The 21,924-nt window shown below is 44.1% G+C and overlaps 1 protein-coding gene across 2 annotated transcripts in view; it reads right to left on the bottom strand.

Annotated features, from left to right (window-relative positions):
- LOC144685409 (protein crumbs homolog 2-like) overlaps positions 1-6,829 on the bottom strand; it is a 180,025-nt gene extending 173,196 nt beyond the window's left edge. The window contains exon 1 of one of the 2 annotated variants that reach the window (XM_078549847.1): positions 6,142-6,829. In XM_078549847.1, the coding sequence (XP_078405973.1) occupies positions 6,142-6,214 (73 nt within the window). In that variant the 5' untranslated portion in view covers positions 6,215-6,829. The remainder of the gene's footprint in view (positions 1-6,141) is intronic. The other variant, XM_078549846.1, reaches the window with a different exon arrangement.
- Between the last annotated feature and the right edge of the window lie 15,095 nt (positions 6,830-21,924).

Here is a 21,924-nt window from a genome sequence, read left to right as displayed (position 1 = left end):
CCTGCTGCACTGGCAGAGCACATCCTCGCTAAATTCACAACACTACCCTGTTACAGCTGGACCTGGAGTGGTGAATTAGGGGAATCAATTTTTACCCCTCCCCATGTGGTCGTAACACCGGGTAATTCCCTTGGAGGTCAGTTTGTCGGCATTTCCACACACAACTTGGATTATACGCCTGGTCTCAGATGATCGGGAGACTGGAAGATCTGGGCCCATGAGTATAATATACGTTTGATTCCTGAAATCTAGAGATGGGGTGGAATCATCCTAGATTTGCACTAAGCCTGGTAGCGGAAGTGAAAAAAGACGTTTACCCCGCCAGCAGCAATGGCGGGTTTTCACACCATATCGTGCGCTTCCTCACGCTAAGCGCTACATTTAAACTATAGCCGCGTGCATTGTTCTCAATGCTTGCAGCCCAGGGCTGCTCCAGCGCAGAGATGCCAAGGAGAGTGCAGCCTCCCCAATTCAGTGGCGCATCCCTGGGGGTGGACGCTGTGGAGACCCACCATGATGTCCTCTACCCCCTGCTCTAGCCGCAGGAGGCCCATCAGTCTCACCACTCTGGCTTAGGAGGTGGTGGCAGAGGTGGGTCAGTGCCAACAATGCACAAGATGTCGGCCATCCAGTGCAGAAAAAGGAAGAATGATCTCATCCGTGCCACCAGGGTAAGGCAACCGTCTCATTACTCTAAACTCACACACTCAAGCCCATCACACATTCACTGGCATCTCACTCACTGCCAACTCAAGAGACATCACCACTCACTCTCTCACACACACACCCTCACATCTCCATCTGGCCTCATCTCCTCTAGTCCTCACCATCTTGAGACCACTTGCACAGATCAACATGTGCCCCCACACACACCCTGGGATACCCCCCTTCCCCAGTACAGCCCTCGCCCTGCAGCCTCTTCCCTCACCTGAGGCCACTTCTCCCCCCCTTCCCCAAGCAGCCACTGAAAAGCCATCCCTGCCTTACCACTGGCCTGGTAGACAAGGGGTCCCATGAACCCCCCTAAAAGTGATGTGGTGCTGCCTGTGAAGCCTGGCGCTGATGACCACGAGTGCTGCCTGGAGCAAGGTAGGGAAACAAACCTCGAAGCCCTGGGCGAAATGCAGCTCACCGCGTCACTTATGTACAGTTGTGAAATATGTCATTGTGCAATCACCAATGTGCCCAGATGATCCAGTGTGGGGAGGATGATCCCGGTGAGCAGGGCTTATAATGAGATGCTAAAGTATTGAAATTAGGTTCCCAAGGTGCAGCAGCAGGAAACTCGGCCCACCATTGACGGGTGGAGCGGACAATCGCAAACTGGCTTCACAACCGTGTAAAACTGACCTTTGGCCTTCTCACCATATTGTCCACTCACAGTGGCCATGATGCCCATTGCCAACTGGATTGGACAATTCCGCCCATGGTATATATCTAAGCCCTTGCTAAGATGGGCTCTGTATATCTTTAACTCCTTTCTGGTTTCAATGCACTTGTGTCTATTTAAAATGTGAACATTGATTTAGGAAATTCCTTGCATTAGCAATTTTATGCTGGTTTGGCTTGATCTTGCTATGTTTGCTCTTCAATATATTGGGATTAAGAGAGTGCCGAGGCTGTTCTTTTTATATATTGTGCTAGTCATGGAAATTATATTGGGCAAGGGTTTGTTTGGTGAGTACAGTAAATTCTGACTAATTGTAATTGTATATGTCCACACCAATTCTACTGAATTGGAAATTTGGGGATTCATTTATTTCAATATTCCATTAAGTAGGCATTACTTCTAATTATGTCTTGCCCTACCCAGTAACTAATGGTGGGGGACAGTTTCTGAAGACCCCAGATAACTCAAATGTGCCTTCTTTAGGTGTAAGCCCAAGAAACTGGTGGCATACTATTGTATTTGGCTGTCAGCTATTGTCCTCAGCCAACCAGCCCAGTTACACTTATCAGTGAGGGTCATTGGATACTGGTTAATGTTTCTTGGCCTAAGGATACTGAGGCAAATTATAGGGTTGCTGCTACTTCCCATGACTGAAATTAACTCTGCACAGAAGAAAGGCCAAATATGAGATCCTCCTGCACTATATGCCTCAGGACAAGTCCACATGGTCCATGTATTGGGACCGAAGGAGAGAAAAATAATTTTAAATGGAGGATGCTAATAAAAATGCGATTATCTAAAATATGAAACATTTTCAGTTTAATGAGATAAAATGAGATAGATATGCATCAAGATTCTTCCATGGAGTTTTCGGAGTGGAGGGTTGAAGACAATCCCTAACCATAAGAAAGCCTTGGAACGCCCACTCCATCGGAAAAAGTACTCATGACAGGGATGAAAGATCATTGGTGAAAATGGGCTAAAATTCTTTATAAGCTAACTGTGCTTAACCAAAAACACAGTGGAAATGGAGTAATTTCACTGGACCTTCTTTGCATAGTGACTTTCTTTTAATTTTAATTCATTTTTTTGTCCTCTTTTATTTCTGCTTTAATGTTTCCCTGTGAAGCACTGAACTGATGTGAGAATCCAAATGCCTATTGCCATTAGCAAGTGACACTACAAATGCGAACACTGACTCATTCTCAACACATTCTGCATTGTATCTATTCTTCTATTTAATATTCATTAACAGCTGTCAAATGAATTTTTAATCCTGCTTCAGAAGTCAGGTTCAGATTTACTCTTGTGATGTTTGATATTATTGTATTCTACAAACTTCTTAAATACTTAACAATATAAGGATTTAGTAACATAGATGGGATGTTCCCTACAGGTAGAGCTCTGGTGTCTTTGCTAAATGATCTGTTAGAGAGATTCAAACCAGGCACACTATGCTATGTCCTCTGCCCCATCATACAGAAAAATCAAGAGTGCCATTGAGGATATCATGTTCAGAATGGACCGTTCTCCCCTTCTGGCCTAGAGCAGTGCCAATCCAGGGATTAACTCAAGACTTAGAGGTGGGGTAGTGGGGAGGTTTTAAGCATTAAATTTGATTCATAACTTATTAAAATGGAAATTAGTCTTTTGTGCAACAGGGTTAGTATTTAATAAGAAAATTATTTCAAATAACTTCAGTTATTCTTCCCACCTTTGGGTTCCCTCTGTCATATTCCCAGAGGAGAGACAGCTGACCTATTCCAAGACTTGCCATTTCTAGTCAGACAACTTGAACAACTTCCAGTGAGAGCATTTGCCTGTCAATGTGCCATATGCCAGTGAGCCATTTAAGGGTTCAAAGCCTGCGTTGAGTGAATGCTAAAATCTACTAGCCAAAGCCATTACAGAGTTGTAAACATCAAAAAAAAAATGTTGTAGCGTAGCTTGAAAATTACAAATTTCTAAGTAGAGAGATAATTGAGTTCGGGTATTAAGGTCTGACGTTCATTAGAATCTCTTGCTTTACTCCTCAGTACCTGAGGGCCATTAATGACATTGCCTTCCAAAGTGCTGTCACAGATGTAAAGTAATAAGCTTATCTAATGCCCCATAATCTTTATGTTTTGAAGAGATAATATTGTTTTGCTACGAACCATGAGGTAATTTAGGATTTTACAGCCCCTTCTGCCCGGTGGGATGTTACGGTCCTGCCGAACTGCATAGAGATTGAAATGGCTCACTGCACTCGCTGGGGGGAGACACACCGTGGCGGGGTTGTGAAACCCTGGCCTTAGTTTGCTTGAAAACGAGATTTATTGCAAAAAATTTTTTTAAAAGGCTTAAAATGATAAAATCCAATCGTCCGGCAGTAAGTATTGTCAGCTGAAACAGAATCCTTTATCTTGGTAAACGATGAAAAGGGAATTCATTTACAATTCTGCAGTCAGCTTAATAATAAGCTCATCTTTGCTCCACACCAAGGAGTTATGCTTTAAAATGCAAATTCTATTGAGAAATTTGGAATATTGCTCCCAGAACCCTAGGCGGTTCTGAAGGCAACGTTCCACGAACACAAGAATTATTGTAATGACTTGGCTAGGGTCCGTAGGCATCGCTGCTTCCAGTGTCTGGAGAATTAATAAATTCTGAAGACGGTACAGCGCAAGAAGCAGGAATCCAATGACACATATTGAAACTCAACTTGGACAACCAGCCAAACATAGCAGCATTTAAAACCTAACAATCACCTATCAGATATAAAGCACCCCAGCCATTCTGAAAGCAGTTTGAAGTCTTTGAGCATTCAGTGCTGGTAAATTCTTCTGTTTCCCATAGCAACGGTTAATTGAAAAAACTGTGACATGTTTTGAGGTGGAAGAATAGGAAAGCCCCACCTGCATTCTTGGCTAATGAAGCCACTAAGAATATTCAAAGCCACCTTCGAGCAATACACGACCCCCTCCCCCCATCGCCCTCAGTATGAAAGTATTATTTTTGCACAAAAAATGTTTTTAAGTAGCTATGGAGACCACCAGCGTTCAAACTCAAAGGGACCAAATTTGGCTGTAGTTTGTAACTATGTGTGCAGCATTATCCACAGTTTCGATGTTAAGAGACTATTCTTTGCCTCTACTTTTCCAGTAGAAAAATATATTCAAACTGTTGAGAATGTCACAAAAATTGGCATTCTAAATGCTGTTGAGCCTCAACAACGTTGAACAAATTTTATCGATTGACGTAGACTGTAACTTGCCATATTACTGACCCCCAGGGCAGTGATAACATTTATGGGATATATAAATATCACTGGGCCTTGGCCTGGGTGGGATTGTTATAGGCCTTGAGACACCAACAAATAGAACTGACTCAAACCACAGGCGGGAGGTTACACGCACGAGAAACAGCTCTAACAGTGACATTCATCTGGCACTACCATCTGGCCCACTCAATGTCAGGGTCGTCATCACCCGACCTTTCAGGCAGGAGGAGACTATATTCTTGCAAATGTCATCTGCAGTTTCTGAAACTGATTCACTGATAACAGCCTAGGCGTAGATTTAATGAAATGATTTCAGGCACCGTCCACATGCACCAGGGTTGAATGTTTACGCTCTTCTTGAAGATATTTATTAACTTCCTACAAAATGCTAATGAGATTAATCAAGTAAAAATTATTGAATCGTTAGAAAAGTAAACTTAAAATAACTACAACTCCCAGATTACATTGCAAGAACTCACTCCGATGGGCCAGTTAAAACATTAGTTTAGGGTAGGAAAGGTTTGAATAACAATATCACCTGGTTAAGTACTGAAGCTGGTGTAATATCTAGACTCAGCGCTGATGTCACCATGCTAGTCTGCTTCCCTGTAGCTGATAATTTACTTAAAGCAATGTAACAGATGCGCTTGCACCTTTATGCCCAATGAAAGTTCTGAAGAGCAGAACCCTTTTACTTTCTTTTTACTAGCAATCCTTCCATGTTACATTTATCTCAGAGGCAGAACCATTAACCCAGTGTGTCTTTTCTAACTATTTCTTTGTGTTTAAGATATTAAACGCCTTTCTCATGAATTGGTACTCTGTCACAAAATTAAAAGTATTTCATGTTGGTCAGATTGTCTGAGGACCCTCAATTCAGACATGCACCATTTTCATGAACTGACCCCTAACCTCAATATTAAAGGAAATCACATATGTAAGTATAGGTCCAGATATTTTTTTCTGTTGTAACGCAGTTTTAAGCATAACTGTAAACATCTTGCAATCCATCCAGAAAGTGCTGTGGATTATTGTAGTGTAATTACCAAGCCCCGCTAACTGTTGTAACTATGGTTACTGCAAGAAAATGCCAGTGTACTGCTTTTGTTTCATAGGTTCAGAAGTTAAGCAGCTTACATCCAATTAAAACGAAATGTAAGTCGGTGGTAAACAGGACAGCAATCTGGTTTGAAAATTAATTAATCAGAAAAAACGCAAAGTTGATTTTCAATGATCAAATGCAGTTTTTAACTACTATGCATCATTCCATACAGACAAGCGCTGCACAAAGTATTCAGCTCACATGATGATAAAGTACTAATAACTCATCAGCAATCCAGCTTAGTGCTTTGGAAATAAAGACTACGTTGATTGAGTTAAGCCAGTCTGTTTCTGGCTGCCTCAGTGGGCAGTTACACTGTCAAAACTAAACTTTAGATCATAGTGTTAGTGAAGAAAGTTTAGTACAAAAGGCTGACAGCTAACCTACCCCAAATGAAGAGGAACAGCAGAATCAGCTCAGCAGAGAACTGAAAATGGGAAGAAGTTCTCTCTACTTCCATGGTTACTGAAGCATGCAGCCTAGTGATTCTGTGTAAAACTATTTGTAAGAGCTCCCACGGTCATCTGCCTCTCCAGCATGTCCTTTGAAATCTGCCTACGAGCTGATGAGAAGAACATCACAGGCGCTCCATGCTCTGTCACTTCTGTGAACACCAATGATGGTCTGCCCCTGTCCACTTCCACAAGCTTTACTCAACCCGTTAGAGCATGTCGTAATATATGGCCTGGAGTTTTGAAAAGGACTGGGCGTGAATTAACTGTGCCTCGGTCAATGATCCCCCACAGTCGAATTTCTAAGTGCTTCTCGGAGCTTTTAACCACAGGACGTTTTCGTAACACATGTTTTCCAAGTGCTTGCTGGTCCATGTGAATCTTTACAGAATTAATTAATTTAACAGCTTGCTCATAACCTAATGGTGTGATGATTAGCTGTACTGCAGAAAGGTGTTCATATCATTTCAAAAGTGTAAGCTTCACAGGATATTTTACAGAAAGACACTGTCTCGAGGCTCAGGGTGTTATCAACTAATCCTCTAATATACTGATTATTGATAGCTGATAGCTTAATATAGTATTGTTGTATAGTGAATCTAAACACTATTGAAGTCTTAAGGTTGTGTTAATCAGCAACTCCCTTTTATTATCAGTGAAATGTCTGCATTTTTATAAAACAAAAGCAAGCAGCTCTATTTATTTTGTATGTCTTTTCTTAATTCTCCAAGTACATTTTTATTTCAGAAAGTCATTGTACATTTGGATTGCACGGTGCGTGTGGGGGTTTTTACATTTTTACAGCTAGGTTTCTTGCCCTGATGTGCTGGTGCTGGGATCAGTTGCTGGCCAAAGGGTCAAGGCAACAACTTGTTTGATCTCGATCCTGCCTTGGAATTAGTAGGACATGAGGAATGCCATACCTACTAGTAGTCGCACTGGTTGAGGTTTTTGCCCTTACTGGTTAGGAGTTGAGTTGCTTGTTGGGGAGGCGATTTGTTCTGGTGATTTTTCAACTGTTTTCCCAGGAAAATTCATTACTGGTGTTTGTCTCACTTCAACAGTGTGTTAATGTGCTGCACAGTGACAAATGTGTTCGTGTATTGCCAAATGATGGGTGTATGAATGTGTTGTGCAATGACAAGTTAAAGGAGATCTAAACCCCATCGGAGAAGTCATTATTTTCACTATGTTACGTAGTTTTCTCTAGAATGATGGTGAAAGTTTGCTATCATGTGCTCACAGCATTCTATACTCACGTAGGCTGCCACAGCTGATACAAATATTTATTTTCCTTCCAAATTTAATTATGTTTTTGCTAATTCAGTAAACTGCTAATTAGTAATGTCAAATTAGTCAACGCTTAATATAGTGAAACTTCCCACAAAGTGAAATGCTATCATGGCAAAGAGGGAACGTAGTCAATAAATATATGTGTTCCCAAAAACCAGCACCCCTGAAGCGCAGCACTCCCTCAGTACTGCAAAGAAGTGTCAGTTTAGATTACGATCTTAAATCCTGAAATTGGGTTTGAAGCCAGAATCAAGAATCCTACCCACTGTTTCAAATTTGTACTAAGTTCATGAACTGTTAGTTGTATCCCATTTTGTACCAGGCAGAACTCAAGAGGATCCATGCGGTCACACGTACATCTTTCCAAAGGTTGGGAGAAATTTCTTTATGGAGCGTGAAACGCTTTGCCATTGGAAACAGTTGAGACAAAGACCATTGCATTTTTGAGGGAAGATAAACATTTAAAACTGAAGATGATACATGGGAATGGGAGAGAGTAATGCAGCGGTATTTTGGATCACTGTTGAAAAGAGCTGTGTGGGCACAATCTGCCAAAGCACCTCCTTTTAGTGCTATAAACTTCCATAGTTCTATGATTAGCTGGTATTCCGTTTCTGAACTGTAGAAAGGGCATAAGTAGAATGGTAGCTTTGGATCAGATTATTACGAAGTATTTTTTATATAATCTCATTGAAACACGTAATCTCACGTGAAACACATTCAGTTGTATAATTCTGCAGCGCACTGGGGAAAATTAAAACACAAAACAAATTGTGGGCATAAACTATCTGAACACAGCTACCTGTTAATGTAATAAAAATATAAAAGCAAACTACTCAAAACCTGAATTAAAAACAGTAAATGCTGAAAATGCTTAAGATTGAAACATTAGTTTCTCTCTCCACAGATGCTGCCTGACCTGTTGAGTTTTTCCAGTACTTTGTCTTTATCATGAAAATACAAGCTGACACTGTATTAATGTTCTGCCACAAAATGTCACTGGCATATTTAGCAAATACTGTGGTTGAGAGGGGCATTCCATAAAGTCATGCTGCCTATGTGAGGCCTTGCTAGCAGTGACCACTGGCTGGAAAATCTTTGTTACAATGTTGTATTCCTATCTCGGTCACCGGGCTGGTCACTTACACAGTTTCTGAGCCTAGCAAAAATGACCCCCATAATATCTCAGGCGAAGGCTAAAAAGGGGGATACGTTGTTAGTGCATCAATTGTTCAATTCCCTGAATCCAATACTCTGCCTGAAAATTGGCCACGGTAATCCAAACTGGCTCTTTGTTTCGAAATTCACAGATTTAACCACGGGCGGAATTTTACGCCAGCGAGATCTCACAGTCCCGCCGAAGTCAGTGGAGTTTTGAACAGCTCACCCCATTTCAGCCAAGCTACTACATGGCCATAAAATTCCACCCTACGTTTGTGAAAACCAGTGGAAGTCGTCAATCTGTAATTTTTGACATTCAGGCTATTATTAATGAAATATTTCTGTAGAAATATATTTAATTCCTGTAATTCAGTCGTTTTTGCACCATTTACAGCTCTCCCTATGCACTGGAAAACCGTTCCTTTAATAAATCTCTGTTCCATAGTGGGGGGGTGATCAACACTGATAGTACAAACATAAGATAAAAGATCATTAGTGTTGTGAAAACATTAGCTTTATTGCTGCACTTGGGCCCTTTTGAATAAGCTTTTGGTTTCTCTTATTCTCCTAATGCCTCCCTCTTCAGCTTGGTGTCCATTTTTGCCTGATTATATCTCATTACACCAGGTGTAACGTGGTTGTTAGCAATTGGGCCACTAGTTTGGTCCTTTTTCTTTTCCATTTAAGGCAATTTTTAATGATTTATATCATCTGAATAACTGTAATATAACTTTATTAATAACACTGTAATATGAATGAGCCTTGGCCTGATTAGCGGATTACAACATCAACTAAACTCATATTTGTACGAAGCCATTAACATAGAAATGTGGCCCAAATTGATGTTAAAATCTGCTAATCAGGCCAAGGCTCATTCAGATTACAGTGTTATTAATAAAGTTATATTACAGTTATTCAGATGATATAAATCATTAAAAATTGCCTTAAATGGAAAAGAAAAAGGACCAAACTGGTGGCCCAATTGCTAACAACCACGTTACACCTGGTGTAATGAGATAAAATTACTTCCAATATATGCTTCATTTAATCGTGGACCCAAATGGGGCAGCTGACTGACAAACTACCTTTGCTGATATAATTAATGAGTGAGCTTTATCCCCCAACCTCCATCTAAAGGCCCATTGACTTCATTAAAAATGAAAGCATTTGGGAATTATTTCCTGTGTTTGTCAAGTGATGCTGAATGACTCAAATCACATGAAAGCATACTACTGTACTGTGAAACTACCTCTGTGTCGCTCATGCATGACATTATCCCAGCAAAAATGATACCGATTTAAAAATCCAACTATTATAAAAAATTAGAATTGGCTTCAGCACCCTGTCCACTATTGCTGGAAATTTGTGATTTTTGTGCCAAAAGTGAGAGTAGATGACATTATCAGGGGATTTGGGGGTTGAGGGTGGGTGTGGTTACTGGAAATGCTGAGCAATAAGTGCACTTCCATTGATCATTCAAATGTCCAACTCTGTTAATCCTTGCAGTCAGGCGCCAGAAAGCGTCATCAGCCACCCCCTATTTATAACGGGGAGTGAAAACTGAAATAAGAACATTGAGGGCTGAGTTGTGATGCCGGAGATGGCGACCTGCAGATCCAGAATCCAGCTGCACACGTCCATACCGGGTCACTGAATGCTCTCTGCTGAAGTTCTGTGAAGCCTGACAAGAGGCTGCATGGAAGAGAAAGCCTCATCTCAGGAGCACATAAGCTTTTAGAGACACAAAGCTGTGAGCAAGCATGGTGACAAGCTTAACACTGCACTGGCTCCCGCAGAGCTCAGCTTGGACTTGTGGACGGATAATCTAGTCATGCGAAGCCATTTTAAGATATATACTTCCCTCTTCAAGTCAACTTCTATTTGATTTGAGCATTCTTAAGTCAATTATATTTTAGATCCGCTTCTGTTGGAAGGAGTAATGCCTTCATTAAAAAAAATGTGCTTGGCAAAGGTCTTTTTGTTTGAATAAGGAGAAAAGCTTGAAAACTGAGAGTCATTTTTGTCCATGTCAAACACGAGAGGGAGATATTCTTGACCCACGTTTGTGTCATTTTGTCCTTCATGAGCAAATAAAATATTTGTCAAACCTTTAAGGTCAAAATACATCACGTAAAGTTGAGCCAATTACATTAAACAATTATTTTAAAAGTGGGCACTTTCAATGCAACATTTGAAAAAAAAGCTTTCGTTTTCTGGTGTTTCTCCTTACAGTTTTTGGTCTTTTTCTTTATTCAAGCTGATTCTGGACATGATCCGCTGGTGATCATTTCTCTTTGAGCTTCTGAAACCAATTGTAAATCCAGAATCCACTTGAAAATCCATTTCAAGGCACCATCCAATTATTCTAGCTGTGCCAGAACAAGTTGCTTTCCAGATAGGGAACACTTTCTGTGGATTTCTTGATTTACAAAGACAAATGCCAGCAACACTTTGTCTAACCTGCATAGAACTAGAATACGAAAGGTTCCTATTTTTCACGACTGCAAATCAGTTTCTCTTATTTTTCTCACTTTGCCATTCCTACTTAGAAACAGAGGCGTTCCCATGTCTAGTGACGCGTGACGTAGACGTAGCATGTGCTTATGTCTGTTTCCACATCTGGCTTATCGACTCCATCAAGGATAGCAGACCAGGAGACACCCCCACTCTTCCAACCGACCATTGGCGTATTGGAAGGATTTACAGGTTGATAATCAACCTGTCTGGGCAAGTTATGAATGCACCTTCCATGGCCATCAAGTCCTGGAGTGGGACTTGAACCCAGAGCTTCTGGCTCAGAGATAGGTGGTGGTGGGGGGGCTACTCAGTGCATTACAAAACCTTCTGCTGCCTTTCCTACAGATGCACTCATGTGAAATTCACTGATTTTTTAATATCCTGTTAATCAATAATATTTTAACTTTGAGATGAATCTGTTTTGGAAAGTTTCTGCTTGCGCGTAGCACATGATACAGCTATAAACATAAATCACTTAAGTGATGATTACAAGTTAGGTACAAGCCACATTTAAACAAGGCCAGCATGAATGCAATATGCTTCAATCTTATCACTAGGACTGATTGGAGATTTTGAAGACAAATTATTTTACTGGAAATCTTTTTACCATTACAAAGTATTTCATACAAGGTCTTGTATTCTGAGCTTCCAAATTCCAATAATTTTTCTCCGCCTCTCCCTCTCTATCTCTATCTCTCCCTAATATAAACTATGCTTTAAGAACTACTTTCAAAAATCTCAAAAATGAAACACAGCATCTGAAAAGATAGGGCGGAGTTTTCTGCCTGTCGGGCGGGCGGGCCTGACCCAATCTCCGGTGTGCTGGGAGCCGATCCCCGCCGGAGAAGCGGGCCCCGCCGCCATTTTACGTGGGTGGGCCAATTAAGGCCCGCCCAGCGTGACGTCCGGCGGGAAGCGCTATGCGCTCCCTGTGCGGGCAGGGGGGATTCCCCAAAAGCGAGAGTGCGCTCTTTCACACATGCGCACAACAGAGCGCACATCTCCCTGAGGCTAAGTGCAGCCTCAGGGAGATCACTTCCACTTTGAAAAAAGATTAAAAATAGAAAAAAAAATTCCCTAACATGTCCCCCTCATGTGACATGAGTTGGGACATGTTCATAATTTACAGAATAACTTCATTAAAATTTTTAAAACCCTGCATGAAACCTCATCCCGCCAGTAGATGAGGTTTCATGTATTTTCTATTCCCTGCCGGGGCTCCTGGCCTGTCTGCCAACCTTAAGGTTGGACGGGCAGGTCCTTTAATTGTTCAAATGATCCTGTCAATGGTCTCAGTTGGCCATTGACAGGTCGGTGGGCCCACAGCTGATTTTGCTGAGCCCCCGCCTTCCTGAAAATTTAAATGGGGCGGGATGATGTCGGGGGTTCTGCCCAATGACATCCCGCGTCATTTTATACGTCCGCGAGTGGGCCCCACCCCCTGCTCACCGACGGCAAAATTCAGCCCCTAGAATTTTCTTTTGCTAGGATCTCTTAAAATTCTGAATTTCAGTTTTTGTTAGCCTTAAGCTGGTTCTGAATTTAAAATTAAATTGCTTTAGAATCTCTGCTGGAGCTCGGAATTACTAGGGCTGAAGAGATGAGAGAGCGAGAGCAAAATTTTTGTGTGCTTTTTACTCCTGAGCAGGTTGTAGCACATTTCATAAACGTGCACACACACACACACACACGCCACTATGTCAACAAATCAGTAAATATGGTACAATTAGGAGAGGTAATCTTGAGTATTGCTGAAAAAAGAGACATGTTGTTGAAGCTTCCCATCTCATGCTCATCAGGACAGATACGAGAAAACCAAATTCCAACAATTTATACTGCATGAGAAAAGGGGTGTTGTGTAGTTGGCAAATAAGCTCTGATTGGTTGAGGCATCATCATGGCGAATGCACCAGGGAGCTATTGCCTCCATGCTTTTGTTTATTCAAAAAAGGTGTAATGTCTGAACATATTCCTTTTGCCTGCAGAGGACAAGCCCCTGGGTATGAACATATGTTGTTCTAGCAAGCGCCAGTGAGCTATATTGTGAGCCCAACTGGTGATATTAAATTGGGAGTTAGTGTAATTGTTGACACACTCAGGATTGTTCAGCAAGTGCTGCCCAATCACAGAATCACACCTAGCGTTAGACATTATGCTTTGAGTTTTACAAGTTCGAGTTGGCTGAGTACTCTGCCTATTGCAAACAACCAAAGCGATATGAGCCAATTGCTGGTAAATGGGATTAGGTAGGTAGGTCAGGTGCTTCTCGCGTGTCGGCGCAGACTCGATGGGCCGAAGGGTTTCTTCTGCATTCTGTGACATGCTGTTTGATCCGATCTGCCAGTTGTCGGGATGGATGGCCTGTGTATCTAGTATCACCTGAAGTTCACATACCACGTTACCAGTTTGTGTGGTAGGCAGACTGAATTTTTGGCTTGACGGCAGCTCCTTGCTAGTGGAAAACACCACTTGTGTTGCCGCTGTGTAACAACAGCATGAAACAGCTGGCTTTATCAGCTGCTCAAATGTTTGAGATACTTTACCCTTCCAGCATACCTTGAGGCAGACTCTTTTCAGGTCTGAAAGTGGCACTCTTAGGCCCATTCGCAGTGAGCAATGATCTGATCAATGTAGCCATTATCCTGCAGGATCACCTTGATGTGCCCCTATTTCGAAGTCAAGCCTGTACGTGAGCAAATGGCTCGGACCCTGTTTACGAGATTGCCGATAAGGCCAATCTTGTACCGCATGGATCTGTAGGAATCCCAACGCGTATATTGATCAGTGAAGTTTGACATGTGGGAGACAGTAATAAAGAACCTATGAGTGGATTTCTCAACCAGCACATCAAGGAAAGGGAGCGTGTCCAACTGCTCTATTTCAAAGGTGAATTTGAGCAGAGGGTGGAGCACATTCAGGTGGGTAAGGAAATGCTTACACACAGCTGTAGATTCAAATATAGTGAACTTGTCATCTACGTATCGGAAATATGCACAGGGTAGGATGTCAGGCAGTCATTCCATCGGAAATACATTTCTTATGGAAACCGATGGAAATGTTAGCGAGAGCTGGCCCTTGAGGGGAACCCATGGCAACACCATCTATTTGGGAATACAAAGTGTCATTAAAGCTGAATTCAACAGCACGAGTTGCCAAGTTGATAAGTTGAATGAATACATATTTGGAACATGGCAGAGTATCAGGATTGCCACGATATAGTGACGTGGCACCAATGTGTATGGCTTCCTCGAGCGCCACATTAGTAAATAAGCTCGCAATGTTAAATGAGCACATAGACACAGCATTGCTGTCGACATGCAGGCCAGGGATTGTGAAGGAACCCGTCAGCATATAAATGGAATATCCAGTCAGAACCGGTTATAGCGACTCACTCAACCATTTGACCAACTCATATTGTTCAGGACCAGCTGTAGATAAGTTAAGGGTAATGGGACATCACTTTCAGGTGGCTTTCATGAGGGATAATTTCATTTCAGCAAATACTGCATTTTTGTTCCTTGAAACCATTTGGAAAGGCCAAAGATGGCAGATACTATCTCTGCTACCTCTCTGATAACTTTTACCCCCCTGTATTTGCCAATACATTTGTGAAGGGGGGTATTAGTCCATTACTGTACCCTTCCTCCTGTTTCCACGTAGTGGAGACAGTTGTGCACTTTACAGACGTATAGGATGCAAGGTCTCTGAATTCCAAACAGAAGGGATCTAAGGGGAGAATCTTCCCCCATGTCAGGCGGGCCGGTCGGGAGTGGGCGCGGGCGCAGACCTGATCGCCGCCCGCAATCGGGCCCCTGCCGCCATTTTACATGGGCGGGCCAATTAAGGCCCGCCCAGCGTACTTCACAATTCCAGTGCATAGCGGGAGTGGGCGGGCGGCGGTGGGCACACACAGCCCGCCGGATCGCCATTAGACCCGGCGGCCTGTATAAAGGAAGGCCTGGCAGCCTTGGAAAGGCTGCTCGCAATGGCTGGGTGAGGGGCTCTGCAGAGGGGCAATGTTGGTGATGCAAGTCTGGAGGGTAGGCCAGCGGGGGAGGCCAGGCCGGATGGTAGGCCATCGGGTCAGGCCAGGCCAGAGAGTAGGCCGTCGGGGCAGGTCAGGCCGGAGGGTAGGTCATTGGGGCAGGTCAGGCCGGAGGGTAGGCCATCGGGGCGGGTCAGGCCGGAGGGTAGGTCATTGGGGCAGGTCAGGCCGGAGGGTAGGCCATCGGGGCTGGACAGGTTGGAGGGTAGGCCCTCAGGGCAGGCCAGGCCAGGCCGGAGGGTAGGCCCTCAGGGCAGGCCAGGCCGGAGGGTAGGCCATTGGGACAGGTCAGGCCAGAGGGTAGGCCATTGGGACAGGTCAGGCCGGAGGGTAGGCCATTGGGACAGGTCAGGCCGGAGGGTAGGCCAGCGGGGCAGGCCAGGCCGGAGGGTAGGCCAGCGGGGCAGTGTGCCCCTCGTTTTTCAGACGAGTGCGTAGCTGCCCTCCTGGAGTAGGTGGCAACGCGATGGGAGGTTCTTCTTCCGAGGGACAGGAGGCGGAGGCGTCCCCACCTCCCCTCCTGACCAAACGTGTGTGGGAGGAGGCGGACCAGGGTGTGAGCTCCTGTGATGTGGTGCGGTGCACATGGCTCCAGTGCTGTAAATAGTTCAATGATCTCCTGCGTTCGGGGAGGGTGAGCATCATGTTGCCTCAGGTCACTTAATGCAGCCGTCAGCCTCCCCACCCCCCACACTCCCAGCAACTCTGAGTACAGTAACATCATTGAATCCCTCAGGGCCTGTATCCCTCGCTGGGTGTGACAGCAGAGATTGCCCTTGCCCAGTTCACCCTGAGAGGGTTGAGTTAGGATGTGTTCTGCATCTGCAGCATGTCTGACACTGACACCCAGAGTATAGAATGTGGGTGAAATTCAAGGGTCTGCTGGAACTGGGAAGACTGTCGAAGTCAAGTTGCTAATGTCCTGGCAAAGGAGCTTCCAGTTGGCGGGGCACCAATCCATCTGCTGGTCTTTGCGCTCCACGTGCTTGTGCCTCCTTGCTTAGCAAAGTGACACCTTGTGGTGCCACATGTGATGGAGGCAGCATTTGGGCAAATCGCGGGGGGAGGGGGTGGTGGGGTTGGTGGGGGCGGGGGGTGTCAGCCCTGGCTTGTTTAGGTGTGTTCGGCAGCTGCAGGGTGATAAAGAGCTGGAGTCCTGCAATGTCCCGCTCTGGCTGGGTTGGCAGGGATGAGATGGGAATTCAGGTGCAGGCTGGACTAATCAATGCTCCTCTTTCCTTTTCAGGATAACACTGCACACAATGCATCAGAACGAATGCAGACTGGTGGAGGGCAGGCCCAGATGGCCATTCTTATGGCTTTCAAGCAGCAGGCCATGGACCTTGAGAGGCGCCATGCTCCCAGGTCCACGGGTAGCGGTGAGGCTGGGGTGCCACGGGGAGGTATGTTTGGTGAGCACTCAGGTCACCATGTGTGTCACAGAAACCATGGCACTGCTGAATGCTCCATGATGGAAGTTAGCAACATGGGTTTACCATTGATTATGGAAGGATGAGCGCATAATGATCCAGGGGAGCAGCATGCACATTGACATTATCTGCACTGTAACTAATCAAATGTCCTTTTTCTTCCTTTCAGCATCACCGGAGCAGGGCTGGGAGGAGGTGGCAAAGGGCCCACCTCTCATCCCTGAAGCCCCCAAGCAAAATGCACTCACCAGCGTCACACCATCTCTGCCAGGCAGGCACCAGCGCAGATACTAGCATCTCGGTGAGAATTAGAGCGTCACCTCCAGGAGAACAATCAGGCCTTCCTGGGGTTGTGCTCGGACTTGCAAGCCCTCACAGTGGCATTGACCTCAGCTGGTCAGTGCCATTGTGGGAGATGGTCTGGGCGCCAAGTTTCCCAGCTCGGTGCCCATCCATCTACGATGAGCAGGGAGGTCCGAAGCGACCTCACGTTGGCGCAGCAGCTGCCTGTCGTCTCTGTGGGCTCCTCTCAGGGCGCTTCGGATGAGGGCAGCAGCTCCTCTGCCCCTCTGCCAGTGACCATGGCCCCAATGAGGCTACGGCAACTGGGGAGATGCCAGCTGCGGAGCTGACCACTCCCTCCCAGGCAGGGCCATCAAATGCTCCGCTGGCCAGAGGACGTCCACCAAGGTCATCGAGGCCAACAGGACAGCACAGTGAGCAGGCTGGCTCAGATGCCAGTGCCAGCGGGAGGACAGCACCTAGACATAGTACCAGTAAGCATAAATTTAAGGCACCTTAGGCATACCACGGGTTTCTCACTGGTACCTTTACATTGGCCCATACTGACCAAGGCTTTTACTCCTGTTCTAACAGCTGGTATGAGTTTTGAAGTCTTCCCACCTTCCCAAATATCGCGCTGGCGCGCGGTGACGTCGGGACTCTCGCCCAACGTCACCACGCGCCTTTTTACGCACAGGCGTGCGGGGCCTGCCCCCACACACCAACAGGAAAATCCTGACCTAAGATACAATGTAATACGCTCGATACCAATCCCTGTACAGGCTTATAAATCATACTGCTCAATCACTGGCTCGTAAACATCGTACAGCATGACGACACTCAAACCAAACTGTCCAAACCAGATTTGTTTAAAAGTTAAAATATTATTGGTCACAGGGATAAAAAGAACCAGTGATTTTTATTTGAGTGCATTTGTAGGAAAGGCAAAGCGAGAAAAATAAAAGAAATTGATGTGCAGTTGTGAGAAAACTAAATCTTTCCTGTTCTATACAGGGCTGATGAAATGTAAACCAAATCCTCCTCATCAATCATAGCATTAGTTTCAGGTCACAGAAGATCTTGTAACATACTGGAGCATAACTGATCTCTGACTACTGCTGGGAGGCCATCTCACCTTCACACAAGAGACTTTTATGAGGATATGCTTTTTGAAAACAAAATCTAATTCTTTCTTTTCTGACTGGATTTTTAAAAAAACCAACACGCTATCATCCTGAGTTTTGCAAGCGGGTTTCATTGGGTAAGGTCAGTAGACAATAGAGGACTAACCACCCAGAGTATGCAACTGGCATTCCACCCAAGCGGGATGAAAAGGGAACAGACACCCAGACACCCCCTAAAGAGTGCGAAAGATGCCACAGGAACTGTTTTACCAAGCAAGAGAGATCACAAAAGAGTGGTCAGAATCGTCGTTTGCTAGTACAGAACTTGAGTATTGCTGAAAAAAAGAGATTTTTTTGTTGAAGCTTTTCGTCTTGGACTCATCAGGACAATTTGCAAGAAAATACCAATGTCAGGGGCAACAACATATGTGTACTGTATGAGAAGAGAGTGCTGATTGGTTGGCAAGTGAACGCTGATTGGTAGAGGCATTGCCATGGAGAATACACCAGTTGATGGACACACCAGTGAACTGCCAAGCATTGCTCAAAATTTAAACAGGCAGCTTGACTCTGATTGGTCAAGATATTACCCTGGGCAATGAGCCAGTGATTGCTGTCACTTATTTTAGTTAACTGAAACAGGCGTGATGTGCGGTAATGTTCTTTCTGTCTGCAAAGAACAGGGCCCTGTGTATTTATATATGTAGCTTCCAGTACATGCAAATGTGCCACACTGAGCCTGACTGACAATCTTAAATTGGTTGTCAGTGTAACTCTTAGCGCACTGAGGATTATTTAGCAAATGTTGTCCAATCATGGAATCACATCTAATGTTGGACACTGTGTTTTGAATTTTGCAAGGATGGGCTGGTTGGGTATGATCAATACCTTGCCTATGGTGAACAGTGGAAGGGACATGCTGTCCCCAGTGTGCTAAGAATTGCACTGACAACCAATTTAAGATTGTCAGTCAAGCTTACAGTTCAGGTCTGGGAACCCTCCCCCACCCCACCCATCAGCCAGAGCCCCATTGTTCAAGTGATTGTGCTTAAGGCATTCTCATTGTAGTTTGATGAGTACATGTCTGGGACCCCCTCTCAGCTAGGATCCCACTGTCTAAGCGATTAGGATTAATGATTCATCTCCACCAGTTGAATATCCAGGTGAGTGCCTTGATGCCTTGCTAGTAGGGACAGGATATGTGATTCTTTCACATTTCTCTGGCAATTGCCCTTGATAGGTCTTTGCAGCCATGGTGTCTCCATCTCAATGGATTGGAAAGTGGAAGGTACAGTGATGCAAATTGGTGGCCGTGAGCTCAAGTTACCTTTAGTCTCTGTTTTCAAAAGGTCAATTCAGCTTTCCAGCAGTGGATTAAAAATCATTATTTGACTTAAAACATGTTTTTGTGATACTAATCAGATTTTGGAATATTTCAAACCATTCCAGATCTTGCTAACCCTCATATTAAAACCCAGGTGAAGCAGTGTGTTTGTAATACTTGGTTCAAGATGTATGTACTGCTACAGTATTTCTGAAGATTTCAGCTGGTGAAAGACAAGTGAACCACATGGTGACATCTGCCTTGTGTTTGTATGTGAGGGTGCTGCTTCTAGCTAGAGATTCACACCAACGTTATTGTGAATGTGTGTAATTACTACTTATGACATTAGCACATTAGCAGCTTTGGTGTTTCCATTAGGAGGGGAAGAAATTGCCCTCCCTCTTCACAAAATTACTGCCCTTCTGAGGGGTAGAGATAGGGCTTGGATCGAATGAGAGGGTGTGTGAGTTTTTTCTGATTAAGTGAGACTCACCATTATTGCTCTACATTCATGAATGCTCTGACAAGTGGACTGTTCAAATTACCCTGCTAATTTGTGACAATTATAGTTTGGTAAGAACCCATTTCTTATTAAGTATATTTTAGTTTCTGTATTTGAATTTGGGATGTGAGCTTGGCTCGTTAGGCCAACATTTTATTGTCCATCCCTAATTGCCCTTGAGATGGTGGTGGTAAGCAACTTCCTTGAACCGCTGTAGCGGCTTGATACAACTTAATGACTTGCTAGGCCATAACACAGGGCAGTTAAAAACCCATCCCTGTGAGTCTGAAGTCATATGCAGGCCACACCAGGTAAGGTGGCAGATTTTTGTGCTCTAAGATAATCTCAAGTTCTGCTTTTAACATTCGTCCTTCTTGCTCTCCTTTTTGAATCACTACCTCCCCATTGTAAATATGTAAACACATGTATGGTAATTAACTGTAATTATCTCAGTGTATAACATGAGGATTCAACTTTCTGACTTTCATTCTTATCGATACAGCGTGAGTTGCATCTCACTCTCTCTCACTCTCCCTTTCTCTTACTTGAGGGGAGCTGACCTTTGAGCAAATGCTTATGACCTCCCCTTCCAAACAAAAACATATCACGACAACCCATATGTACTGATGTATTTCAATCTCACTATTGTTGTAAATGCTGTGATCATGATCATTTGTATCGTGTGTGAAAGGTATGGAAATAAATAAGTAAATTTGCTCCCCTAAAGGTTTTTGTACAGTTAGTTACAGGTGTGGCAAGTGCTGTCTTTTAACAATTGAAAATCTAGCTACCGTATTGGTTGAAATGAGCAAAGCAGATTCTCTGCAACAACTATGACTGAAGTTAGTTACAGAAGACTAGATTGTCGGTCTATCCTCTCAAAGAATTAACAATATAGGGCAGGAGGTGAATCAAATGAGACAAAAAACAGAGAGTGTGAAATCAGATGAAAAGTAAATTCTTTTGTAATTGAATTAACATGAAGGTAATAACAGTCTGATTCAAATCGCAGATCACCTCCTCTCACTATGTCTTTGACATTTCAAATGTGACCTGAAGAGCAGGGTTTCACATACCATGCCTGCACTGCATCGCAGAGGTCAGATTTTGATCCAGGGTCAGGTCTGTGCTGGAATAAACCAGCAGTGAACTTTACGGAGAATTACTCAGTAGACCAGCCATCTCCTCTCACGACATGCATCACACTTGTCCCCGTCTGCTTGCCATCAGCTGATGTGCGCTCCAATTTTTTAAACTATTATATTTCTGTGTATCTGAATAGACAGAAAACAAATTTTGCGGTAAATCTTGGCTGAAGAGTTTGAAAACACTAAAACAGGATTTCAACTCCATTATAGTCAGACAGAAGAAGTAAATTACATTGTTTACAACTTGATGGGGTTGGGGGGGTTGAGGGGGGAGGTGTGTTCAATACAAAAGGAAAAAGAACTTGCATTTGTTTAGCCTTTCACATCCACAGGACGTCCCCAACTGCTTCACAGCCAATGAAGTACACCTTGAAATGGAGTCACTGTTACAATGTAGGGAAATGCGGCAGCCAATAGGTGCAGAGCGAGTTCCCAAAGAGAACAATGAAATACACGACCAGATCATTTGTTGTTAGTGGTGTTTGAGGGGTAGCTGCTTGTCAAGACACCAAGGGCAGAATTTTACACTGATCGGGCAGGTGTGCACCCGACCCGGTCAGACATGAAATCGCACCAGGTGATGTTTGGCGAGTGTCCCAACATCATCCCACACTCACCCGATACTTCACTCAGCGGGTGCGGGCAAAACTTGGACGCGCGCCCGCCAACAATTAAGAGGCCAGTTAAGGTTAATTAAAGGTGCAATTGTCTCCGATTTTTCGTGGCCCATCCAACCTTATGGTTGGCGGAGGCGTGAATCGGCCAAGCAGACTTTGTATTTTTCATGAAACCCCATCCAAGGGCAGGATGAGGTTTACGCTATTAAATGAAAGAAAAAGAAAAATCTATGGACAGTATTTTTATCGTGTATATGTCCAGGTGACTGATTGTG

The sequence above is a fragment of the Cetorhinus maximus genome, chromosome 10, assembly GCF_964194155.1.
Source record: "Cetorhinus maximus chromosome 10, sCetMax3.hap1.1, whole genome shotgun sequence".
Classification (NCBI taxonomy): Eukaryota; Metazoa; Chordata; class Chondrichthyes; order Lamniformes; family Cetorhinidae; genus Cetorhinus; species Cetorhinus maximus.
The sequence above is the reverse complement of the archived record's forward strand: the minus strand, read 5'-3'. Positions and strand labels throughout refer to the sequence as shown.